The 22,781-nt window shown below is 43.2% G+C and overlaps 1 protein-coding gene across 4 annotated transcripts in view; it reads right to left on the reverse strand.

The window, feature by feature from the left end:
• Tmod3 (tropomodulin 3) overlaps positions 1 to 22,781 on the reverse strand; it is a 60,191-nt gene that overhangs the window by 35,371 nt on the left and 2,039 nt on the right. For all 4 annotated transcript variants that reach the window (XM_087180563.1, XM_004835399.4, XM_087180554.1 and 1 more), the window contains exon 2: positions 4,739 to 4,914. In XM_087180563.1, coding sequence (XP_087036689.1) covers positions 4,739 to 4,864 — 126 coding nt within the window. In that variant the 5' untranslated portion in view covers positions 4,865 to 4,914. The remainder of the gene's footprint in view (positions 1 to 4,738; positions 4,915 to 22,781) is intronic.

The raw sequence follows: 22,781 nt of genomic DNA on the forward strand, positions 1-22,781 counted from the left end.
GGGCATCTGAAATGAACAGATATTTCTCAGACAAAGAAGCAAAAGCAGCAAATAAATATATGAAAAATGTTCAACATCACTGGTCATTCGAGAGATGCAGATGAAAACAACACTGAGATTCCACCTCACCCCAGAAAGAATGGCTGCTATCAAGAAATCAACCAATAACAAATACTGGCAGGGCCCGGGATTTAGCTCAGTAGTGCCACCATCTGCCTTGCAAGTACAAGGTCCCAAATTCGATCTCTGGTACCAAAACCCCCCCCCAAAACCCCAAAAAACAACCAAAAACAAAACAAATGCTGCCAGGGGTGTGGGGAGAAAGGAACCCTTCTCCATTGTTGGTGGGAGTGCAGACTGGTGCAACCACTGTGGAAATACGTATGGCGATACCTCAAAGAACTAGGACTAGAGGTCCCATTTGACCCAGCTATTCCCCTGCTGGGGATCTTCCCCAAAGAATTAAAAGAATCATACCACAGCGATATATGCGCACCCATGTTTATGGCGGCACAGTCTGTAATAGCTAAAGCTTGGAAACAGCCCAAGTGCCCATCAACTGGAAACTGGGTAAAGATGTGGGGTTTTAAAAAAAATAAAATGGAGTACTACTCAGCCATAAAGAATGAGAAACTAGAGACATTTATAGCTAAACAGATGCATATTGAGGCCATACTCTTAAGTGAAATAAATAGGACACGTGTAAATACCGAATGGTTTCTCTAGAGTGAGAAAATGAAAATGTAAGTAAGGATGAAAATGATTAAAACAAGTAATTGATAATTTGAAATAGGAAAAGGTCCAAAGGTGTACGGGTGGTGGGAAGGGAAGGGGAAAGGAAAGAAGGGAAAGGAAAAATTATGAGGAAAAAAAAAAAAGGAAACAAAATCTATGTAAATAGGGAAGGGTGGAGGGGGTGAAGGATGGACAGGTAATGGGGAATAAGAACCAAGATAGATACATCATGAACAGGTACAAGCACCCAACGATAAATGTAAAATGTATTGTATACCTAAAATGTACCAATAAAAGAATTTTTAAAAATAAGAAAATATAATTTCTAGGGCTGGGGATTTAGCTCAGTGGTGCCGCCGCCTGCCTTGCACGCACAAGGTCCCAAGTTCGATTCCCGGCACCAAAAAAAAAAAAAAAAAAAAAAAAAAAAAAATATATATATATATATAGTTTCTAAGCAAAATAAATAAATAAATGGTCCTGGAAAAACTGGCTTTCCACATGCTGAAGATTGAAACTAGACCCATATCTTTCACCATGTACTAGCCTAAAACTGAAATTGATCAGAGATTAAACAGAAATCCTAAATCTACTGGAAGAGTGAATAAGTAGAACACTTGAGGACATAGGAGTAGGCAAAGACTTCAAGAACACAACCCAGACTGCACAAGAAATACTACAAAGAATCAACAACTGGGACCTCATCTTACTAAAAAGCTTTTGCACAGCAACAGAAACCACCAACAGAGTGAAGAGACAACCCACAGAGTGGGAAAAATTTTTTAGCAGCTATTCAGATAAAAGGACTATTATCTAAAATATATAAAGAACTCAAAAAAATCAACCCCCCCAAATTTAAAGACCCAATGCAAAAATGGGCATCTGAAATAAAAAGACACTTCTCAGATGAAGAATTAAAAACAGTAAATATATGAAAAAATGTTCAACATCACTGGTCATTCGAGAGGTGCAAATTAAAACCGCGGAGATTCCATCTCACTCCAGAAAGAATGGCTGCTATCAAGAAATCAACCAATAGGGCCAGAGATTTAGCTCAGTGGTTTTGCCTCCTGCTGCGCAAGCGCAAGGACCCAAGTTCGATCCCCCGTACCAAAAAAAAAAAAAAAAGAAATCAACCAATAACAAATGCTGGAGGGGCTGTGGGGAAAGAGGAACCCTGCTCCACTGCTGTTGGGAGTGTAGACTAGTGCAACCACTGTGGAAATCAGTGTGATTTCTCAAAAACTAAAACTAGAGGTTCCATTTGACCCAGCTATACCTTTCTATACCAAAAAGTTAAAAGCATCATACCACAGTGATATATGCATTCCCATGTTTATAGCAGCACAGTTTGTAATAGCTAAATCTTGGAAACAGCCCAAATGCCCATCAACAGATGAGTGGATAAAGATGTGGTTTTTTTATACAATGGAGTACTACTCTGCCATAAGGAAGGATGGGGTTCAGACATTTCTAGCTAAATGGATGGAACTTGAGACCATACTCTTAAGTGAAATAAATTGGATATATATGTTTAAATATCACAGTTTCTCTGGTGTGAGAAACTGAAAGTGGAAATAAGGACTTAAATGTATAATGGATGTTGGGAAATGGGAAGAAAGTATTCAAATGGGAAGGAGAACAAGGGAGGGGGGAGGAAGAAAGGAAGGGACAAGAAAAAAAGTGAAAATAGGAAAAAATGGAAGCAAAGCTTTTGTGCACAGGGAGGGGAGGGGGCTTGAGGGGGGCAATGGGATAAAATTTATTTAAAAAACAAAACCAAACCACCTGCTCCTGTCTAAAAATAAATTTTAAAAATGAAAAAATTATAGCAGACCCTTGACTTATGAACTCAATTCATTTGTGAGGGCTGGTTGTAACCCAAGTTGGTCAGTGAAGGCTCAGGCTCCTCTACACAGCCTTCAGGGTCTCTCTCCTGTACGCAGGCAGATCTCAGTGTCCTTAGAGAGACCCTGGCCCAAGATTTCTCAGTGAACCCCACACAGGAAAGGAAGGTGTCATGTTCCTTCCAGAGCTCTTTAAGGGTTAAATCTGTGTCTGAGACCATCTGGGAGCACAAGTGGCTGGCATTTGGGTCATTACTCAAGTCTTTGGTTATAAGTTAAAACTAGAATTCCAGTTGTAACCCAAGTTGTTATGTCAGGCTGGTTGTAACTTGAGGGTCCACTGTAAAATTAAAAATTAAATGAGCTAGGGATGTAGTTCAGTGTGAAGGCCCTGGGTTCAACGCCCAGTGCTGCCCCCCACCCCATCCCAAACACACAAAAAAGAGCTGAAATCCTGGGTCCTTCAGTAGTGTTTCACCATGGCTTGGGATTTAGCTCAGTGGCTCTGCACCTGCCTTGCAAGTTCGATCCCCGGTACCAAAAAAAAAGTTAATCAATACAGTGTTTCACCATAAAAATAAATGCCAGCTAATTGGTTTTACAGCCTATAAACCTGTGAACCAAGCTTCATTGAAAGTATACTCCAGTGATGCCAGGCATGGTGGCACATGCCTGTAATTCCAGCACTGGGCAGGCTGAGGCAAGAGGATTGTCATGAGTTAAAGGCCAGCCAGGGCTACATAGTAACCTGAAGGCCAGCCTAGGCTACATAGCAAGACCCTTTCTCTAAAAACAAACAAACCAAACCAAACCAAACCAAACCAAACAAAAAAAGTAAATTCTAATGGGGCATGGTGGGACAGCCCTCTCATCCCAGCACTTTGAAGAAGCCAGTCTTGGCTACATAGCAAGTTTAAGGCCATCTTGGACTCCATGAAGAGAGACCTTGACTCAAAAACCCACACATCCATACACACCTATGTGTGTACACTGGCGTAGTGAAACATCCTTGTATTACCAGCACTCTGAGAGGCTTAGACATGAAGTTCCCAAGTTGGAGCTCAGCCTGGGCAAGTCAGTAAGACTCTGTTTCAAAAAAACCTTAAAAAGGGCTGAGAATATAGTTTGTGTGAAGGCCCTGGGTTCAACAACCGCCAGTACCACAAACCAAAACAAACCAAACCAAAAGGAGAAGAAAAAACTGCCACTATCAATGTTTCTCTCTTGAAGTAGAACTTTGTTGTAGTAATATATTCCCAGGCATGGAAATGCATCAAATAGCTTTCACCCTGTGTTTAATCTCCAGCATCCAAAGAAAACTAAACATGAACACAACTCCCTCCATCCTGAAGGGCGCCCAAGTGAATGGTGCCCACACAGGTGTGCATGTGGGGGCTAATAATGGCACCTAGCAGCACTTCAGGCTGCTCTCCCACTGCCAGCCCCTCCTTGAACACTCAGCTGACAACACAAGGGTTGAGATCTCTACCTGTGCCTGTGTGATTTATATGACAGATAACAGCCACTTTCAAAAGTAAAGCACATGTGCAACACAGCCGTCCCTGACTCATGTTGGCTCAGCTTTATGACGATGCAAAAGCACACCCACACAGCACTGCTCTTCACTCTCGCACAGGGCTGGCTACACACACGAGCACCCTCTGTCCACTATGCAGAGGCGTGGTGTGAAGTGACTGCCCCACTGCAGGCTCGAATGCGTGTTCTGAGCACAAAGAAAGAGGGCTGGGCTCTCTGCGGTGCTGCGCTATGGCCACCTGCTGCATGGCAGGAACTGACCAGGTGCCCAGCACCTCTCAGCAGGGCACACTGAGGTGTGGGGCCTTGAAGACTCGGGCGCTGAGTGCAGAGCCACGCTGGCACAGCTAGAGCCACAGAGATGGCTCGCACAGAGGGGCAGGAGGGGCAGGTGTCTGCTACTTGCGACCAGGAGCATCCTGGGAGGATACGTCTGGGGAGGAGGGTGCCGGGGAAGGCAGCTCGGCTCACCCCGTTGTCATGAGGCTCGGAGGCCAGAGTGGGGACTCAGGGATGCACAGAGCCAGCTGCTTTGGGGGGGAGCGGGGAGCAGAGCAGAGAAGGCCCTGAGGAAGCCTGCTGTGCACAGCGGCTGTGCTCTCCCAGGGCCGAGTGCCTACCTCGGGGTCCAGGTCATCCAGAACCGTCTCCAGCTGCTTCAGCTCCAGCTCGGATAGGTTCCCGAGCAGCTCGTCCTCATCCAGGTCCTTGTACTTCTCCAGGTCCTTCCGGAAGGGCAGTGCCATGCTTCTCAGTTTTTGCTGTGCAGTGCAGTCAGAAGTGACTCAAGCTGTGTCTTAAAGGCACGACAAAAGACAGACATTTAAAGTTTCATGCCCTCTCACCTCCCTGCACCTGGTGCGTACTAGGGTAAGGGAACTGCTCCTTCCATGCCACGTAGTCTGATTGCCTATCACAGACTGCTCTGAGATCACTCAAGCCTTTTTGTCTTTTGGGGACAAAATAATAAATTGGGGGAAAAAGAGGAGGGAATGAAATTCAAATCCATTAGAGTAGCACTGAGGATTGAGAATTTCTGGTCACTGAATTTAGGGCCAAAGAAATCATAATGCAGTAGATGCCAAGTTAAACTTTCCCCTCTGTGCCTCTATCAGCAGAGTACTGTGCTTCAGCACGATGTGCTAAGGCACACGAGCTTCACCCTAACCCTCTAGGCAAACAGTGCAAATCCATACTAATGGGGAGCAGCAATGCACGCCCACCGGCGGTCTCTCACCCTAGGGAAAAACCCTTTTCTGAAAAGGCGCACAAGTGCGAGTGCGTGGACATGCATTTACCAAGTGGCGGGGTTGGTGCTGGGAAGCTGGTAAAAGGTAACAGCTAGATCACCCCAACCCCATCACCTCCCTGCCCCTCCCCTCCCTACCCGCTGACCCCCACCCACCTCCAGAAGTCCAGCACCTGGTCTGAAAGGCGCTTTTTAAAAGAACAATTCACCATCTCGAAAGCGTTTCAGTAAAATGCTCAAACTCATGCCAGGCTGTCACCCACTGACTGGCCAGGCTGGTCAGGAGGGTGCTGCAGGGAGGGCCCCTTGCCATTTCCTGGGGGAGGGGCTCTCCCACACACTGTGAGGCAGTCATCAAGCATCTTTAGCTTCAGAACTAACTGGAAACCATTTAAAGTACTCCTCCCGGAGACTGTAAGAGTGAAAGCCTCTAGACATTCCCTTATTTAACGTTAGTCTCGGGCTCCCTCTTTGCTGGACTGAGAAGCGCTCACAAGGATGGAGAAGGCTGGAGAGAGGCCTCCACTCACAGTGTGGCAGGGTCTTCTTTACAAGGCTGTTTTTGTTTTTGTTTTCGAGGCAGGCAGCAGGTGGGGGAACCACTGAGCTAAATCCCTGGCCCTTTACAAGGCTGTTTTAAGACTCTCAGAAGACCCTCTGGGCTTGTCCAGTGTCCCAGGACACGGTGTGGCACCAAAGCAAGGTGCACAGTGGGGGAGGGGAGGAAGTGTTTAATAGGTTGTTTCCTTTTACAAGTTTACGACTCTAATCCACACTAATTATAACCCCAAACTGGAATGTATTGTGTCCTAGGCCATTGGGGCAGCTTATAATCATTATTCCTCTGAGGTGAGGGAGAGGCCAGCAGCCTCAGGGTCTGGTGAGTCTGTTCTATGGCGTCTTCCAGCTCTTCAGAGCAGCTTTTACAAGGATGCTAACCCCTTCGTGAGGGCTCTGTCCTCAGGGCACTCCCCAAGCCCATCTCCCAAATCCACACTGGTGGCTTCAATTCACACTAAGGGTGGGGGTGGGGAGGGAGAGAGACAGAAACATGCAGACCACAGCAGAGGCCACCACATCCAAAGCACTGTGCACATAATACTTACCGTCTACAATGCTAACCCACTTGATTTCAGTTGTACATGACATGTATGCTTTTGCAGTAAACAAGATTACTATTTTTTTTTACATAAATAGGTAAGTAAATACACTGGATTCTATCCTTCAGTTTACTGACTCTTCCTCCCTTGGGACAAGAATCAGGGCCTTGTGCATGCTAAGCACATGCTCTACGACTCGGCTACACTCCTAGCCCCTTTAAAAATATTATTTGGAGACAGGTTCTCACTAAGTTGCCAAGCTCTTCTCCAACTGGCAATCTTCTTGCCTCAGTCTTTTAAGGAGCTGGGATTATAGGGGTGTGCCACCGAGTCCAGTTAAGACAGCAAAAGGGACTAGGGACTGGGAATTGAACCCAGGGCCTTCACACTGAGCTGCATCTCAAGTTGTTTAATTTTTGTTTTGAAACAGGGTCTTGCTAAATTGCCCAAGTTGGGCTCAATCTTGGGGTACTTGTGCCTCAGCCTCCCAGAATGTTAGGATTACGGGTGCATGTCACCACATCCAGCTAACAAAGGACTTTAAATAATGAATTTGTGATTTTTCTTGAGATGCAACAGTTGGCCCAGACACGGGCACATCTGAGATAGCTGCTTTGTACACAGGAGATGAGAAAATGGAGGTTGAGGGTTCTCTGTAAAAGTTCCATGGAAAAAGATCAACCCAGGTATGAAACAAGCTAACAGCCCTGTCCTTCCTGTCTTTGTTGGTAGCCCTGTCTTGCCATCTTGAATTTTAAAAAATGTGATCTACAGATCCAAAAAGTACAAGGAAAGAAAAACCCTGAGGTCTGAAGGCAGCCCAGAAAAACCTGAAGGGCCAGAAAAAAGAATTGATATAATTAAAGGTTATGGAGGGCAACCTTTAAGTAGGAAGCAGCCCAATAATTTATGTTACCAGAAAATACATAACAGGTTACTCACACCGCTGCAAAACCACCTCAGTAAGACTCTACCACACTGCACCTTGAGTGAGTAAGGCATTTCCTTTTCCTGCTCAGCACAGCACACCAGGCCCCACTCCTACCCCACCTGCTTGTTCTCTTCTTGGTGGAGTTGCAGCGTCAGAAATCCAAGGCCAGGCCAGAGGGAGCCACTCTGCATACCACAACTGAAGGCCAAAACGGCCACACCCTCAGCACACTGTTTCTCTCCAGCCTCTTTTTTGGGGGGGTGGGGAGGGGTGGCTGGTTGGTTTGTTTAATAGATCTAGTAGACCAGGAAATGCTGAGGCTTTTCCAAAAACTGTTGTGAACTCAAAAAATCTTTAAAAAGAAATGAGATCATATGAATTAAGTCTCTCAGGGTAATAAAGTTACAGAGCTCTTTATTTCTACTGGCTAACCTAAAGAGCCTTGACCAGTCACCCTGTAGACAAACCAAATATGATACAGGGTGGTGGCTCATTGGGAAAGCTTATCAGGGCTCAGCCATCAATCAAAATGCTGAATGCATTCCAAGTGCATAATTGAAAGACTAATCTGAGGGTTTTCTCTCCCAAAGGAAGTATCGCTGTGACTCATTCTTCCACTTGCAAGAATTTTCTTAATCCACTGTCAGTAAACACTGAACTATATACAAAATCCTAAAATAAACTAGACTGGGATGAAGAGAAATCACTCTGAGAGCAAGGGGAATTTTATGCAGTGGACAAAAGGTAATATCTTTCCTCCATTTCATTTCTTCTGATATATTTGGGCTTCAAACCAAAATTTTTTGGGGGGAGTGGATTCTCTGAATTCTGAAACACTCTCATGTTTCAACTTTACTGAATGTCCCATGTTGAACTTGATATATATTTCTATCATCTCAGTGCCAAGGCTGGGATGCTGCACTGTAGGATGCAGGGCAAGGCTCAGACCAAGGAGAGGAAAAGAACTTGAGAAAACTGCACAGAACAGATTCTTGTGTTATCTCCCCACTTTGTAAATGTTTCTCGAACTAGAATATAAGAGACAATGAGGCTTAAAGATATGGCACAAACAGGGCATAGAGACTGACAGTTGCAGGGTTAAAGTCACGTAGAAGTATAAAATTAATACTTTTCTTTGGACACACGCTGCTGTCTCTGAGTTTACAAAAGTGATGACCAGCAATGCTGGCAAACAGCAGAAATGAATCTGATTCTCCCCGGGCCCTGCCCATGGTGTCACCCTCCACACTGCAAGCACAGCCGAGTGATGTGCGGAAAAGAATCCATTACTAGGACGTTTCTTCTCTTCTCCACTTCCCTTTAGTACCCATGGATATGCAGCACCTGGTTTCTAGCGACACCATGTACCAACTGTGCCACAGTAAATATCAGGAAGTCCATCACTCTCAAGCCAAAATGTGCTTACACAGGAAAATATTCCCCTAAAGAAAAAGGTGTGCTGGGAGAAAACTTCTCAAAAACTGTCCATGTACATGACTGCTGTTGGTGATACTTCGAGCCTCACTGATTAGCAGTCAGTAAGACACTGGAATGTTCTGACTGAAAGCTATCCCAGTATTCTAGACATCTTTAAAAATTAATTTTATTGGTATCCTTTGACATACATAATGATCACATTCATCACAGGGAATCTGTACCTGTATGTAACGGATCTGTTTTTCCCCACTCCTTCTATCTCTTCCCTTCTATCCTTCTTCCTTTCTCCCTTTACAAAACGTTGTTTCTATTGTAGACATTTTAATAGGGTAAAGTTTTTGGTACAACATGGTAGAAAGTGCTCTAAATTGCCAGAACTAATCTGAATCACCAAAATAAGCTCACAAGATATGGAAAATGTAAGGGGTTACTTTATATCAAGATTTCTTAAATCAGTGAATATAAAATAAATACAATAAACAACTAGTATATTATTTGTGTTAAGTGCAAAATAATAGATGAACTTGGCCAAAATGTCAAGCTGTGCAGGAGACAAATGTCTGTAATAAAAAGTTCTTAAACTACCCCTACCCTATTCGATTCTACTTCTGCCTTTATCTTTCCACACCAGATTTTGCTTTTACACATCTTTCTAATAAAATGTGAGTATATGTGCTGCCGAAGCGAGCACATCTTTCTAATAAAATTAAGTGTTTCTCTTTTTGGACGAAGAGTGGGTCTGGCTGAATTGTAATGGGGATGAGATACATGTAGTGCATCTTTAAAATTTAATGGAAAGGTCTTCAGTCTTCCAATGATTTTAAAGCTTTTAGTTTTAGCTAGACTATAAACTCAAGACCCCTTTCTTTGCTAGAAAATGAGAGACTGCTCTTTGATGAACAGTCCGAGCTCTCCTCTTAGCTCTATAACAGACTGTGACAAACATAAACACCCAGTGGAATTTAATTATCACCAAGAGAGGGAAAACAACAACAAACTCCACAGAAACCAGAATTCCTTAGGAGGAAAACCCTACTGCCAGCACCAACTGGGGTCAGCAGACCCGTGGACCTATCGGCTCTGTGACTCTGAGCAAGTCCGAGACTTTCTAGCCTCTGGGGCTACATGCAGAGGCGGCACTAGTTCCTTCTGATAACTGGCTCCCATGCCAGAGACCCGGCCGAAATCAAGCAGCCAGCCTCCTCCTCACCAAGCAGACTCTGTCTCAGTCCCTGATCCAGCCACTAAGACACAGGGGAGCAGGGACAGAGGTGCCCCTTCCCTGAGGTCCTTCGGCTCAGGCCTCGATGTTAGGAAAACACCACGAATCCATCCTGGGAAAAAGACACTGACTTGCCCTCATCACTGCCAGGATGGCAATGTGTAAGTGAAAAGGAAAAATACAAAAGCTGAATCATGCTGGTTGTACACAAAAAACAGCCAAACAAAAAAACTTATTTTTTCCTCTCAGGAAAATGACTTGAAAAACCAGAACCACATAAGATTTCAAAACTGAAAAAAGCAAATAATGAAAATAAACATGGGGCACTGTTGTTAAGTACTAGAGGAAAAAAAGTTAGAAGTGGTATGAACATATTAATAAATGCTTTTTAGAAAACACACAAAGCAAATTTCTATGGCTCCTTTCCTGTTTTTCCATTGATTCCATAACTAAATTAAAAATGTTTTTATGAAAACATGAGTTCTCCATTGTAAGTAATAAAAATAATGCAAAAAAGTTTCAATCACAAAATGAAATATTAACACAGTGAAAATACTAAAAGTGGCTCAATCACTTCTGCCTCAATTCTCTTACTGAGATAAATTTAAATCTGGATAAATCTAACTACTGTCTCTATTTCAATTTAATTTTATAGCTGTGTGTCTCAAGGACAGTACTGAAAGACAGAGTTTGCAACAGATTAGGTACAGTGGTGGCGAACCTATGGCACACAAGCCACAGCAGGCTGTCACTGCAGCCTCTAAGATTCACCACCACTGGATTAGGAAAATGGATTTGATACCTAGGAAAGGGGCTTTTGGGAAAAAGGTTTCATAAAGGCTTTAATTCCAGGAAACATTCCAAGAGTTTTACAGGAGTCCCCATCCTATTATTATTTTTTTTTTTTGGTACTGGGTATCGAACTTGGATCCTTGTGGTTGCGAGGGGCAGGCAGCGAAACCACTGAGCTAAATCCCCAGCACCCCCCATCCTATTATTTACTCATGGTTAATAAACAACACCTTAGGTCAGTCTTTCTACACCTGAATAAAAGACCAAAAGGAGTCAGAGGGCTGGGCCACTGAGGACAAAGGCAGACAGTGCTCAGTGTTTCAGTGTTCGGTGCTCAGGGCTTCAGTGTTCGCTATTTGGTGGCACCTTTTGAGTTTTGTACCATGTTCACTTTAAAATTTTTAATTTGAAGAACAATTCACTTGTTGCATTTCAATGCTGCATATGAAAAACCAAAAACAAATACTGCCTCTGACTTTTGAACTATGCACACCACACCTACATAATAGCAAAATGTGCGTGGGTGGAAAGGACAAAAAACTAGAGAACTGTCCTATTAAAGTAATTTCTGGGGCTGAGGATGTAGCTCAGTGGTAGGGCACTGGTCTAGTATATTCAAGGTCCTGGGTTCAACTCCCGACAGGACAAAAAAAAAAGCCTGAACATTAATTATGAAAAAATCTATGAAATTAAAAGAAAAGATACACATAATTATATATTTACTTATTATTGAGAGACGGTTTTGCTAAATTGCCCAGGCTAGCCTGGGACTTGTCTGCCTCAGCCTCCTGAGGAGCTAGGATTAAAGGTGTGTGCCATCAGGCCTGGGAAGAGATACATAATTATATATTCTCCCTAATTCCTGTTTCTGACCTAAGGTACTATTTAACAGAAACTCAAACTGGGATTGAGGCCAGCTGTGGTTTTTCTGTTTGTTTTGTTTAACTCAGGAGCTTTTCCCTAAGCAATGCGTCCAGGAGGAACAAGGCTTCAAAGCCCTGTGTCTCTGAACTCTGCTTTAACAGGAAGGGTCCCAGGACTCAAGAGAACTAGGAAGTGGAACACAGCTTTCCCAGTCCCTCTCCTGCCTCCCTCCTGCCAGTCTGCTTTCCCAGCTGCAGCACACCCGGCCTGGCCTATAGTCACCTAGATGCTGCTTTCAAAACTCCCTCTCCTTAGGAGTTCTTGTGAGGGTCTCCAGGTCTTTCCCACTTGCACTAGGAATCCCTGGCACTCACCAGCACCCCAAATTCAAGTCACCTGGCGGCCCCCCTGCTTCCCTGGGCCAAGGAGTGCACATCTCTGGACACCCCACGCAGCACTTACTTCTCCCTGCATCTGGAGGCCAGGGGTACAGACTGGCTCCAGGCTCCCTTCCCTGGCCACCCCTCACTATTCTCCAAGGGCCCACACGCAGGGGCAGAGTGCACTGCTCAGCCCTGCTCTCTGCCACTGGCCCCGCATCTGGTGCCCAGACGTGCTGACGTGTGCTCCAGGACGGACGGTGCCTCACTCCTACATGGTAAGGACACTGTGTACAGCGTGTGTCACATCCAGGGAAATTCTAATCAATCCCAGAGGTCTGGGCCCATCAAGTTTTCTTAAGATTAATTTTTAGATTAACAGGGAGTAGTCAGGATAGGAGGCACAAGCCTACAATTTGAGTATCTTGATATCTTGTAGGGGAGAAAAGCAGTCTAGTATCATTCTGAGAGGTTTGGTAAGCCCTGGAATTAGAGTGTAATTTTCATCAGGTGGGATAAAAACAGAGCCCAATTACCGAAGAGAGAATAATGGAGCTCCTTGTCAGGTAAAAGCCATTTATTCAAGGAGGCACTGCCCACTGCCACAGACCCGAGGGCTTGAGGAGGAGCTAGGACACCTAGAACCCAGACCCGAGACCATACACAACAGAGGAGGTACCTGTAAGTGACCTCATGCAGCCAAGAGCAACACCACACAACCTAGCACAAGTGATGGAGAAACCAAAATAGAAAAAGACACGACACTATTCTATTATTGCACTGAAGACAGCACAGAGGGGTTTTTCATAGGAAAGGCAATTTGATATTATTAAATTAAATACGTAAAATGGCTGAATTTTATGATATGTAAGTCATGCCTTGATAAAATTATTATTTGTTTAAAAAGCAATTCGGTGGTTTAAGCTAGCATATTTGGAGACAGGGAATGCCACATCAGAACCTACTGAAGACTGGCTTCTATAACTAGTTATATGAGTCTAGTTAAATACTGGGGAAATCCCTGTCTCAGAAGCAAGCAAGACTCACCTGTGTTTCAAATTGTGCTCATCAGCCTGTTAAAAGGCAATGGCTGAAGATAAACAATGTCTACATTATATTTCTGGTCTTAACTGTGCCTATTTAATTAGAATTCCTGTATCTAAAATGCTGCCTTATACTGTACTTAATGAAAGCCATTCTACTGTAGTGTTTGTATACAAAATACAGAATACTTGACACTTGTTACATTTTATAGTTGTTCTATGTAAGTTCAGATACTTTAAAAGGCACAATACAATAGCAGATTAGACTTTATTTCTGAATTCTTTACTAAGTCAGACTGAGTTATAATTCAGTATAGTTGTTAAATAGCTATTTAAAAACACAGAACTGGCCGGGAATTCAGGTCAGTGGCACCGCGCCTACCTCACAATCGTAAGGTCCTGAGTTCGATCCTTGGTACCAAAAAATAAATAAATAAATAAAAACACAGAACTGTAAAACTACTGTTGTATGCGTGACTGCAAGTGGTGATTTTGTCAACTCATTAGAAGGATTAAAGTAGAGAGGATGCATATCAGTACAAATTTGCAAATTACATGACCATAAGACTTAAGATAAATAAAAAATCACAGATCAAAATAAATAATCCATATACACATACAATTAAAAAATGGAGGGTCAGGGATTTAGCTCAGTGGCACCATGCCTGCCTTGCAAGCACAAGGTCTTGAGTTTGATCCCCAGTACCAAAAAAAGGAACCATTTAACACTACAGAGATAATGAGAGCCATACAGCTGGGGGACACAGTTTCTGGGAAAGTGGGAGAGAGTGGAAGCAAAAAGAAAAATAAATAAGATATTTAAGACATGATAGTTGAAGAAAGCAGAACTGATGCAAGAAGGAAGTCTTTGAAATCGCTATTGGCCAAGAAGCCCACCTCACTGTCCCCAGGGTATAAGGTCTCCTTTGGCACAAGTTCTTTAAAAAGAGGCCAAAGAGGGCTGGGGATTTAGCTCAGTGGTTTCGCCACCTGCTGCACAAGCACAAAGACCCGAGTTCGATCCCCAGTACCAAAAAAAAAAAAAAAAAAAAAAAGGCCAAAGAATAACTTTCCTTTAAAAGTAAATGAGGAAAATCAAGAGTGCCACACAGGAGCTAACTTAGTACAGAAGAGGAGGGGTGGTTGCTGAGAGCTTAGCATAAGGACCTAAAACAGGAATTCAGGATAATTCTAAAATTAACACTTAGAACAACTATAAATTATTTTTTTTTAATGACAGACTAGAACTGGCTATATCTTTTTTTTTTTTTTTTTTTTGGTACCAGGGATTGAACTCAGGACCTTGCACTTTGCAAGGCAGGTGCTGGAACCACTGAGCTAAATCCCCGGCCCGAACTGGCTATATCTTAATTACATCATAGGGAAAGATTTCTTTCATTTACCTGAGTCTCTCATATTAACAAAGAGACCAATACAATAAAGAGAAAAAGAAATAATTTTATTTGCATAATTGTTATATGCTAGCTACTTTACATGGCAATAACTGCATATATATTAATATACAATTATGTGTTATTTAATAATACTAGTCCTGCAAACTACTACTATCCTCATGTTATGGATGTAGAAACAGAGGCTCAGGGAGGATAAAGAGCCTGCTAAGAATATTCAACAGTGGATGAGATCTGAATGTGGACTTAAAATACCTATTTGAAAAAAAAGTATCTTGGGCCTGGGATTTAGCTCAGTGGTTCCATCACCTGCCTCGCAAGTGCAATGTCCCGAGTTCGATCCCTGGTACCAAAATAAATTAATAAAAATAAAAACAGTATCTTACTGCTCCTCAAAAATATTTAATTTCGAGCCAGGGATTTAGCTCAGTGGTTCCAGCACCTGTCTCGAAAGCGCAAGATCCTGAGTTCGATCCCCAGTACCAAAATAAATAAAGGAAGAAAAATTTTTTTCTTTAAAAAATATATATTTATAGCTTCATTTATGAATATTCATAAAAATTTCAATGTCTTATCTGTTTCTTGATAGGCCCATTCCATTTATATAATAATAAATCAGCTGATTTATTTTGACGCTTTAAGGTTTTCATCCAAAAGTTCAACAATGGCTTCTTCATCTGCTGATTGAAGCAGGCTCTGAATTAGCTGATCCAGGCACTTCTTGCCACATAAAAGTTCCTTAATGTCACGAATCTCATATGCTATCCTGTGGTCAGTGACTCTCTCCTGGGTGAAATTATATGTCCGAATTCTCTCTGACTGAGTCCTGGTTCCCACCTGAAGTTTTCTAGCACTTTGTTGCTGACGTCTTGAGGAAGAAAATTTAAAAAAAAATATTTAATTTCTACCATGTTTTTAATTTTATGTTACTACATAGTACACATTAAAATAAGCAAATTAAGTGAAAGAAAACGACAGCAAAAAGCCACAGCCAGGAGCAAAAGATAAAGAAAAACAACGATGTAACTTGAACACAAAAGTGGCCCAGTTCTTTGGAAGGCTGAGGCAGGAAGATAGCAAGTTCAGGGCCAGTCTGGGCAACTTAGCAAGTTCTTCTCTCTTTAAATATTTTAAAAGGAGCTGGAGATGCAGCTCCGTGGTACAGTGTTTGCCTAGCATGCAGGAAGCACTAGATTCAACCCTCAGTGCCATAAGTGAAAAAAAAAGTGTGGAATAATGTAATAGTCACCAAGAGCCTATAAATTGCAACCACCACAGCACAGTGCAGTAAGTGACACAAAAAAATGAATTCTAACTTCTCTTCAACTCAGTATGGAGGACTCCATTTATGATGACCAAGAGAAGCTTTAGTATAAGACATCTTACAGGTAACACTGAAAACAGCTTTAAGACAGACTTTGATGGTCGTGGCAGTGTGTGCCAGCAGTCTCAGCTGCTCAAAACGGGAGGGAAGGGTCCCTGGGCCCAGGAGCTGCAGGCCAGCCTGGGCAAAGGAGCAAGGCCCTGTTTCCAATCATTTGTTTGCTATCCTTATAAACCTAAGCAGATACTGAACCCGGGGCCTTTGCTCAGAGCTATACTGCAAGCCTCTTTTATTTTCTGAGACAGCATTTCATTAATTGGCCCAAGTAGGACTCAAATTTGTGATACTCCTGCCTCAGCTTCCCAAGTACAGGAATTACAGGCGCCACCAAGCCCAGTGCCTGAGCAATTTTTCTGTCCTTCTATTTCTCATCTGTTCAATGAGAATAATAAAAGTACCCTTATCTCATGGGATTTCATATATTAATCCATTAAATATTAAATTCATTAAATTAATTAATATATAAACCACTTAGAATAGTGCCTGGTACAGACTAGCTCAAAAAAATGTTAACTAGGACCAGGGATTCAGCTCAGTGGTTCCGGCGCCTGCCTCGCAAGCGCAAGGTCCCAAGTTTGATCCCCGGTACCAAAAAAAACCCAACAACAACAAAATGTTAGCTAATAAAGTCAGTATTATCTTCAAAGCTCATTTTTAAGGAACATTTCCCTAGTTCATGTCAGGCAGATTTCTTTGACCCATAAAATAAAAGCAATTACTTACAGAGACTGGGTGAGTGGAAGACCAAAGAGAATACGAACGAGATGGACAGAGAAAATGACAGAAACAAGGTGTCAGTCATCACACCACCCATCTTCTTTCAGCACTTGCCACTTCACAACCATTTCTGCAAATATCTTCGCCTTACACTATGAGCACTTTTAGGGTAGGGAAATATTTTTGCATTACTAGCCCCTAAAACAGTGCCCACAACATGGTACATACTAATACCGTAGATGGTAAAATAGTAAGGGGATGCTCAACAGGCATAGAGGTCGATGATCTGGATGTGGTACCTGGTTTTACCGTAACCTCACTGAGCTAGGGTAGAGTCAGTGCTGATGTCTTATTGCTTATTTGATTATCAATATTCTACCCCCCTCTATGCTATCAGAATTGGGAAAACAATTTCAAAAACCAATGCTTAAAAATAGCTAATTTGCTATAAATTTTGAGTATTTCCAAATAATGAAACATATAACAAATTTTAGTAATTTGCTTGAAGTATTGCTGAGCAGCCTGCTGTGTCTAAACATTAATACTATGGTTAAACGTTCAATCAGTCATAGCAGGACACAGATACCAAATGAGATGCACATGCCTCAGCTGCCAGTCTACAGCACAGATACAGAAAAGAGAAGGTACAGGGCCACTTCCTCCTACCCTCCGGGGCCCAGACAAGGGTGCTGCGCTGGCCAAGCCCCCAACCCCTGTTTGGGACCATCCCCGCTCCTGTCCCGGGAGGGCTGCGGCCACATCCTTTCTCCTAACTGTGTGGTACCAGGCAGGATGGACAAATCTAATTCTTCCCGGGAGTCTGGAAACCTGGGGGACCATGAAGGGAGCGCAGGTCTGCAGGGGATGGGAGAGAGGGGTGGGGCAGGGCAGGCAGGCATGAGGGTTCACAAAAACTCAAATCAAGGTAAGTTATATTATGATACACTCTTTTTAAAAAATCGAAATTAAAATTCTGGACTGGGGCAGAGGCACAGAAAGGAGCCGAGGAGAAGCCATGCAACCCACAGAGGGAGGACGGGGCTCCCAAGTGCTGGTTCCAGGGCTATGGCCTTACAGTCACCCACAACAGCTCCCAAGCTGACACTGCAGGCTCGAGTAAGGGGACTCTGTTCCTGAGACCCCAAATTGTGACTAATACGCTCCATCTGAAAAAACGAAACATGCACATAAAGCTATTTTTAAAAAACAAGGCAGTATATAATCAGCTGGCAAAAGAGTGGGACTGGAAATTAGTGCTACAGAAGATGGGGATCACAGTGGGTGGTCGGAGGATAGATCTTCCCAGACAGAAGGGGAAGAGAAACATACAGTCAGCAAGGAGATCAAAGCACAGGCTGAAAGGTCGGGCGGGGCTGGAGGGTGCCAGGGGAGACAGTGATCTCAGGATCTCACAAACCCGGAGTTCAGCCTAAACATCAGTACACTTCCTCCTCACTTTCCTGCCTCCAGTCCTCAAAGCACACTGCTCATTGCATGTGAAATATCCTCTCTCCTTTTTCCAAATCTGTTGATATTCTTCAGGGACCAGTGCAGAGAGGCCTCCTGGTGTCCTACTCACAGGCAGAACTAAGGTTTTAGCAGTGAGGAGCAAGAAGGCGGTTTCCTCTGGGCAGGAGGGAAAGTAGAGGGGCTGAATGCAGTGACATGCAGGTGCCACTCCCTGGAGGGCTGAAACTACACCCAGAAATTCACTTGGGGGAGGTCAGACCCTTCACAAGGACCTGCATCACAGCCTTACAGAGGGAGAGGGCAGGAGGGGACAGTTCTTTTTTGGGGAGGGGGGGTTTGAGACAGGGTCTCGCTGTGTAGTTCAGGCTGGCCCTGAACTCACTATGTAGCCCATGCTGGCCTCCAACTCCCAGCAATCCTCCTGCCTCAGCCTTCCAAGTGTTGGGATTACAGGCATGTGCCACCATGCCCAGTTCAGGAGGGGATAGTTCCTAACTTGGGGTGGCACTAGCCCACCACCATTGAAAAAGATCTTGCCATGCTGCCTGCACAGAGACACACCGGTCTGAGGCCTGCTCTCCTCCGCCACATGCATGCTGAGGGAGATTCCCAATGACTCCGCACTGGAGCATGGGGATGCGCACCAGCCTGGCCTGGCCTGCGGGAGGCTCTGCTCAACCTTCAGTACACCAACAACAGAGCAGTCCTAACACCATAGCCAGGAGGACGAAATGTTTCATTGGTTGCAATTTTCCACAAAGAAACCCCCCCAGTGTGTAATCATTCGTAATAACATCCTGCTCAAAGGAACTGTTATCCAACATATTACTGAATTACAACAATCGTACCTATACTTCTGTCTACGTACAAAAATACTGTATTATGCTGCTCAGTCGGCGGCTACTGGCTAACAAAAATTAACTAAAAGCTCTAAGAACATTTAAAGATCTGGAGAATATACTTTAAATAATTTCAACTCGACAGCACACTCATCACTCCTGTCCATTCAGCGCATGTACCTTCCCAGTCAATCTCTTACATGCACCTGGACTGTACTCCCCATACAGCGACGCTGGAGCCCAAACTGCTTACCTGTGAAGGGTTACCTCCCCTCCCAAGTGGGTGCAGACACCTGAACATAAATCCCTGAGGGTGTGTTTATCTTCACAGGTCACTGAGCGTGCACATCTGTGGAGGAATCTGGTCACTAGTTCAGTCTAGGAGCACAGGTGTATGTAAGAAGTCAGTCACAAAGGCCCACACATCACCTGAGTCCCTTTGTATCACTGGGTTAGAAGCAGCAAATCCATGGACACAGCAGGGCGTGGGGTGCAGGCTGCTGTGGGCTGGGAGGAAGTGCCAGTGACTGAGAATGGGCAAAAGGTTTCTCTGGGATGTGGTGAAACACTCTAAAATGGGCTGTGGTGATGGTCTTGCAACTCTGAGAAGACACTAAAATCCACTGAATCCTACTCTTTACACGAGTGAATTGTATGGTATAAAACTGTATTTCAATAAAGTTGTTCACATTTGAGAGAGAATGAGTATAACTAAGGAAATCAAAGTTGTCCTACTTTCCTTGATGGGTAACCCTGTCTTTGAAAATCAGCTTTTTTTGGCTTCTATTTTAGTTAAACCTATCACTTCTCGGCTTTTGGTTAAGATCAAGTGTAGTATTATAGTTAAACCTTAGGACTCAGGATTCCTAAAGGTAAGTTCCCTACTTATCTATTCTGCATCTTCAGTCTTTTCTGTCTTTACTAACAAGGGTGATCCACAGAAAAGAGAGCATCCATGAGCTACAACTCAATCTCTGAACAAAAAATAACATATATGATAATTACAATCATAATGAAATATGTATGTGGGAGAATAAGGCCAGAAAGGGAATGAACAGGAAAGAAAATCATTATATTAATGAGGGTGGGGTTACTTGTACTAAGAATACATAAAGAACTTCTACAAACAATAAAAAAAGAGTGACTCAATGAAAAAACAGCCAAAATATACAAATGAACAAATATTTACAAAGGACAATGTTGGGGGATAAGGGTGTATAGGTCAGTGATAGGAGCCCTGCTCAGCACACCCTGGGTTTGACCCTCAGTACCACCTCCCTCCAAAAAAGGTGTTGTATAACCATCTAGCACATGATAAAACACAACATTCTCAAGAATCAGGAAGACACAAATTAAAACCACAATGAGGTACTGCACTGTACATCCTCTAGGGTGACTAAACAAAAAGACTGGCAGGCCAGGGATATAGCTCAGTGGTTCAGCCACTTGCCTAGCAAGTGCAAGGTCCTGAGTTCAATCCCTGGTACAAAAAAAAAAAAAGGGCTGGCTCGGAACCTGTAGTGCCAGTTACTTGGAAGACTAAGGCAGCAAGAGGATCCCTTGAGCCCAGGAGTTCAAAGGCAGCCTGGGCAACATAAAGAAACTCTGTGGGAAGGGGAGACGACAAGACAGACAGAGAGACAGAGACACAAAGACAGAGACACAGAGACAAAGACAACAGACAGAGGAGGTGGGGAAAGAGAAGGAGAGAGGAAAGGGGAAATGTTTATATTTTTTAAAAAACTAAAAAGGCTAGCAACACTAAAAATATGAATTAACTCATGTCAAGGCCTTGAGCACGCTAAGCAAGTACTTTCCTACCAAGCAAGCTACAGCCCCAGTCCCTGGCAGTTTCAAAGTTAAACATACATAAACCCACATTCTTAGAGAAACAAAAATATATATCCACAAGAAACTTGTAAGAATGTTCACTACAACTTTTTTGTTTGTCTTTGGCTTTTCTGAGACAGAGTTTTCCTATTAGTCCAGGCTTACCTTGAACTCACTATGATGCCCAGGCTGGATGCCAACTTGTGGCAATCTTTCTGCCTCAGCCTCTTAAGTGCTGGGATTACAGGCCACCATGCCCAGCTTCCTAACAACTTTGTAAAGAGCCTAGACCTGGAAACAACTCAAATGTCCATCAAGAGAAAAATGTATTAGCAAATTAGACATAGTCATAAAATGGACTACTACTCAACAATTTAAAAGGACAAATCATTGATATACAACACAAATGACTCTCAAAATACTGTTGAACGGTACAAAAAAGCACATCCTGTGTGATTCTATTTATGTGACATTCATGACTGGACAAAACAAATTCACGTGTCAGAAATCTCTGAAGTCAGAAAGCACTGGAGAAGGAAGGATGAGGGAATGGCTGGAAAGGGGCAGGAGGGAACTCTCTAGGGTGGTAAGAAGATCTTTATATTGTTTTGGTAGAAATTGCAGTGTATAAAATCATGAAAACTCCAAGAACTGGATACTCAAGATCTGTGCATTTACTGAATCTTAATTATACCTCAATAAAAATTACAAAGTACAGGGCCAGGGATTTGGCTCAGAGGTTCTGCCGCCGCCTGCCTCAAAAGCACAAGGACCTGAGTTTGATCCCCAGTACGAAAAAAAAAAAAAAAAATTTACAAAGTACAGTCTGGTGTTACAGCTCAGCAATAGAAAACTCTATTTGCCACTTTGGATTTATAATCTTATTCCTTCATTACTGTAAAAAAAAACCTAATGAAAGCTAAGCATGGTGGCACATGCCTCTAATCCCAGTCATCTGGGAGGTTGAGGCAGGAGGACTGCAAATGTGAGCCTAGTCTGGGCAACTTAGCAAGACCCTGTCTTAAAATAAAATACAAAGAGGGCCTAGGGATACAGCTCAATATGAAGCCCCTGGGTTCAATCTCTTGTACAAAAAATAAAAAACAAAACAGAAAACAAAACCAACTAATGGATTACAGACGTATGTTTATATATTTAATCTGTCACAAACAGAAAACTGAATTGACTCTCTACAATTTTACTGTACACCTAATGGATTGTTATAAGTTTGGAAGAAATTTGTTTCCGCTACTGTTTTCCTCTCAGTATGATTTTAAACTTGTGATTTTAAAGGAGCTGAGATAAAACTAAGGAGACAAGTAAATCAAATGTCAGCAAGGAAGGCCAGTGTCAGAAGGTGACGGTGATTAGCCAGCCACTATCACAGCCTAGAGAATAATGCTCCCCTCAACTGTTCTAATTAAGAAAGGCCATTTGTATTTCAACTTAAGGGCAATGAAAAGCATGAAGAATAGTTTAGCAGCTAATTTCATTTTTAAAAGATAATACCACAGCCTAAGCCACAGTTAACTATGGACAACAGACTGACACGGAAAGCTTACTAAGGAAAGCTTACTAAGTAAGGGCCTCTTTCTCCTATTTCACTGGATCTTCCTGTCTTCTCTCCCCTCATCTCTTTCCCTCTCTGTTGGTGTCTATCCAGGGATGCTTCATCCCCACCTCCTCTTACCCTTCCTATAATAATGCTCAGATCAAACTGATTTTCATGTATCCAGCTCACCTCAGGTTCTGAATTTTTAAAATGCACTAATTCACACTGCCTACTCTCTGTAGATGTCACACCCTCTAACAGTACAGAGAAGTGGCCTGGGGAACAGAATGACTCAAATGAGAAAAAAACAACTTCCCCTGTCCACACAAACGGAAAAGATCCCTCCTTCTTCTTCTTCTCCAGTACTGGGGATCAAACTCAGGACCTCACACTTGTGAGGCAGGCATAGCGTCACTGAGCTAAATCTCCAGCCTAAGATCC

The sequence above is a fragment of the Heterocephalus glaber genome, unplaced genomic scaffold (genome assembly GCF_053883595.1).
Source record: "Heterocephalus glaber isolate CG9 unplaced genomic scaffold, H.glaber_assembly_v1.0 deba00000122, whole genome shotgun sequence".
Classification (NCBI taxonomy): domain Eukaryota; kingdom Metazoa; phylum Chordata; class Mammalia; order Rodentia; family Bathyergidae; genus Heterocephalus; species Heterocephalus glaber.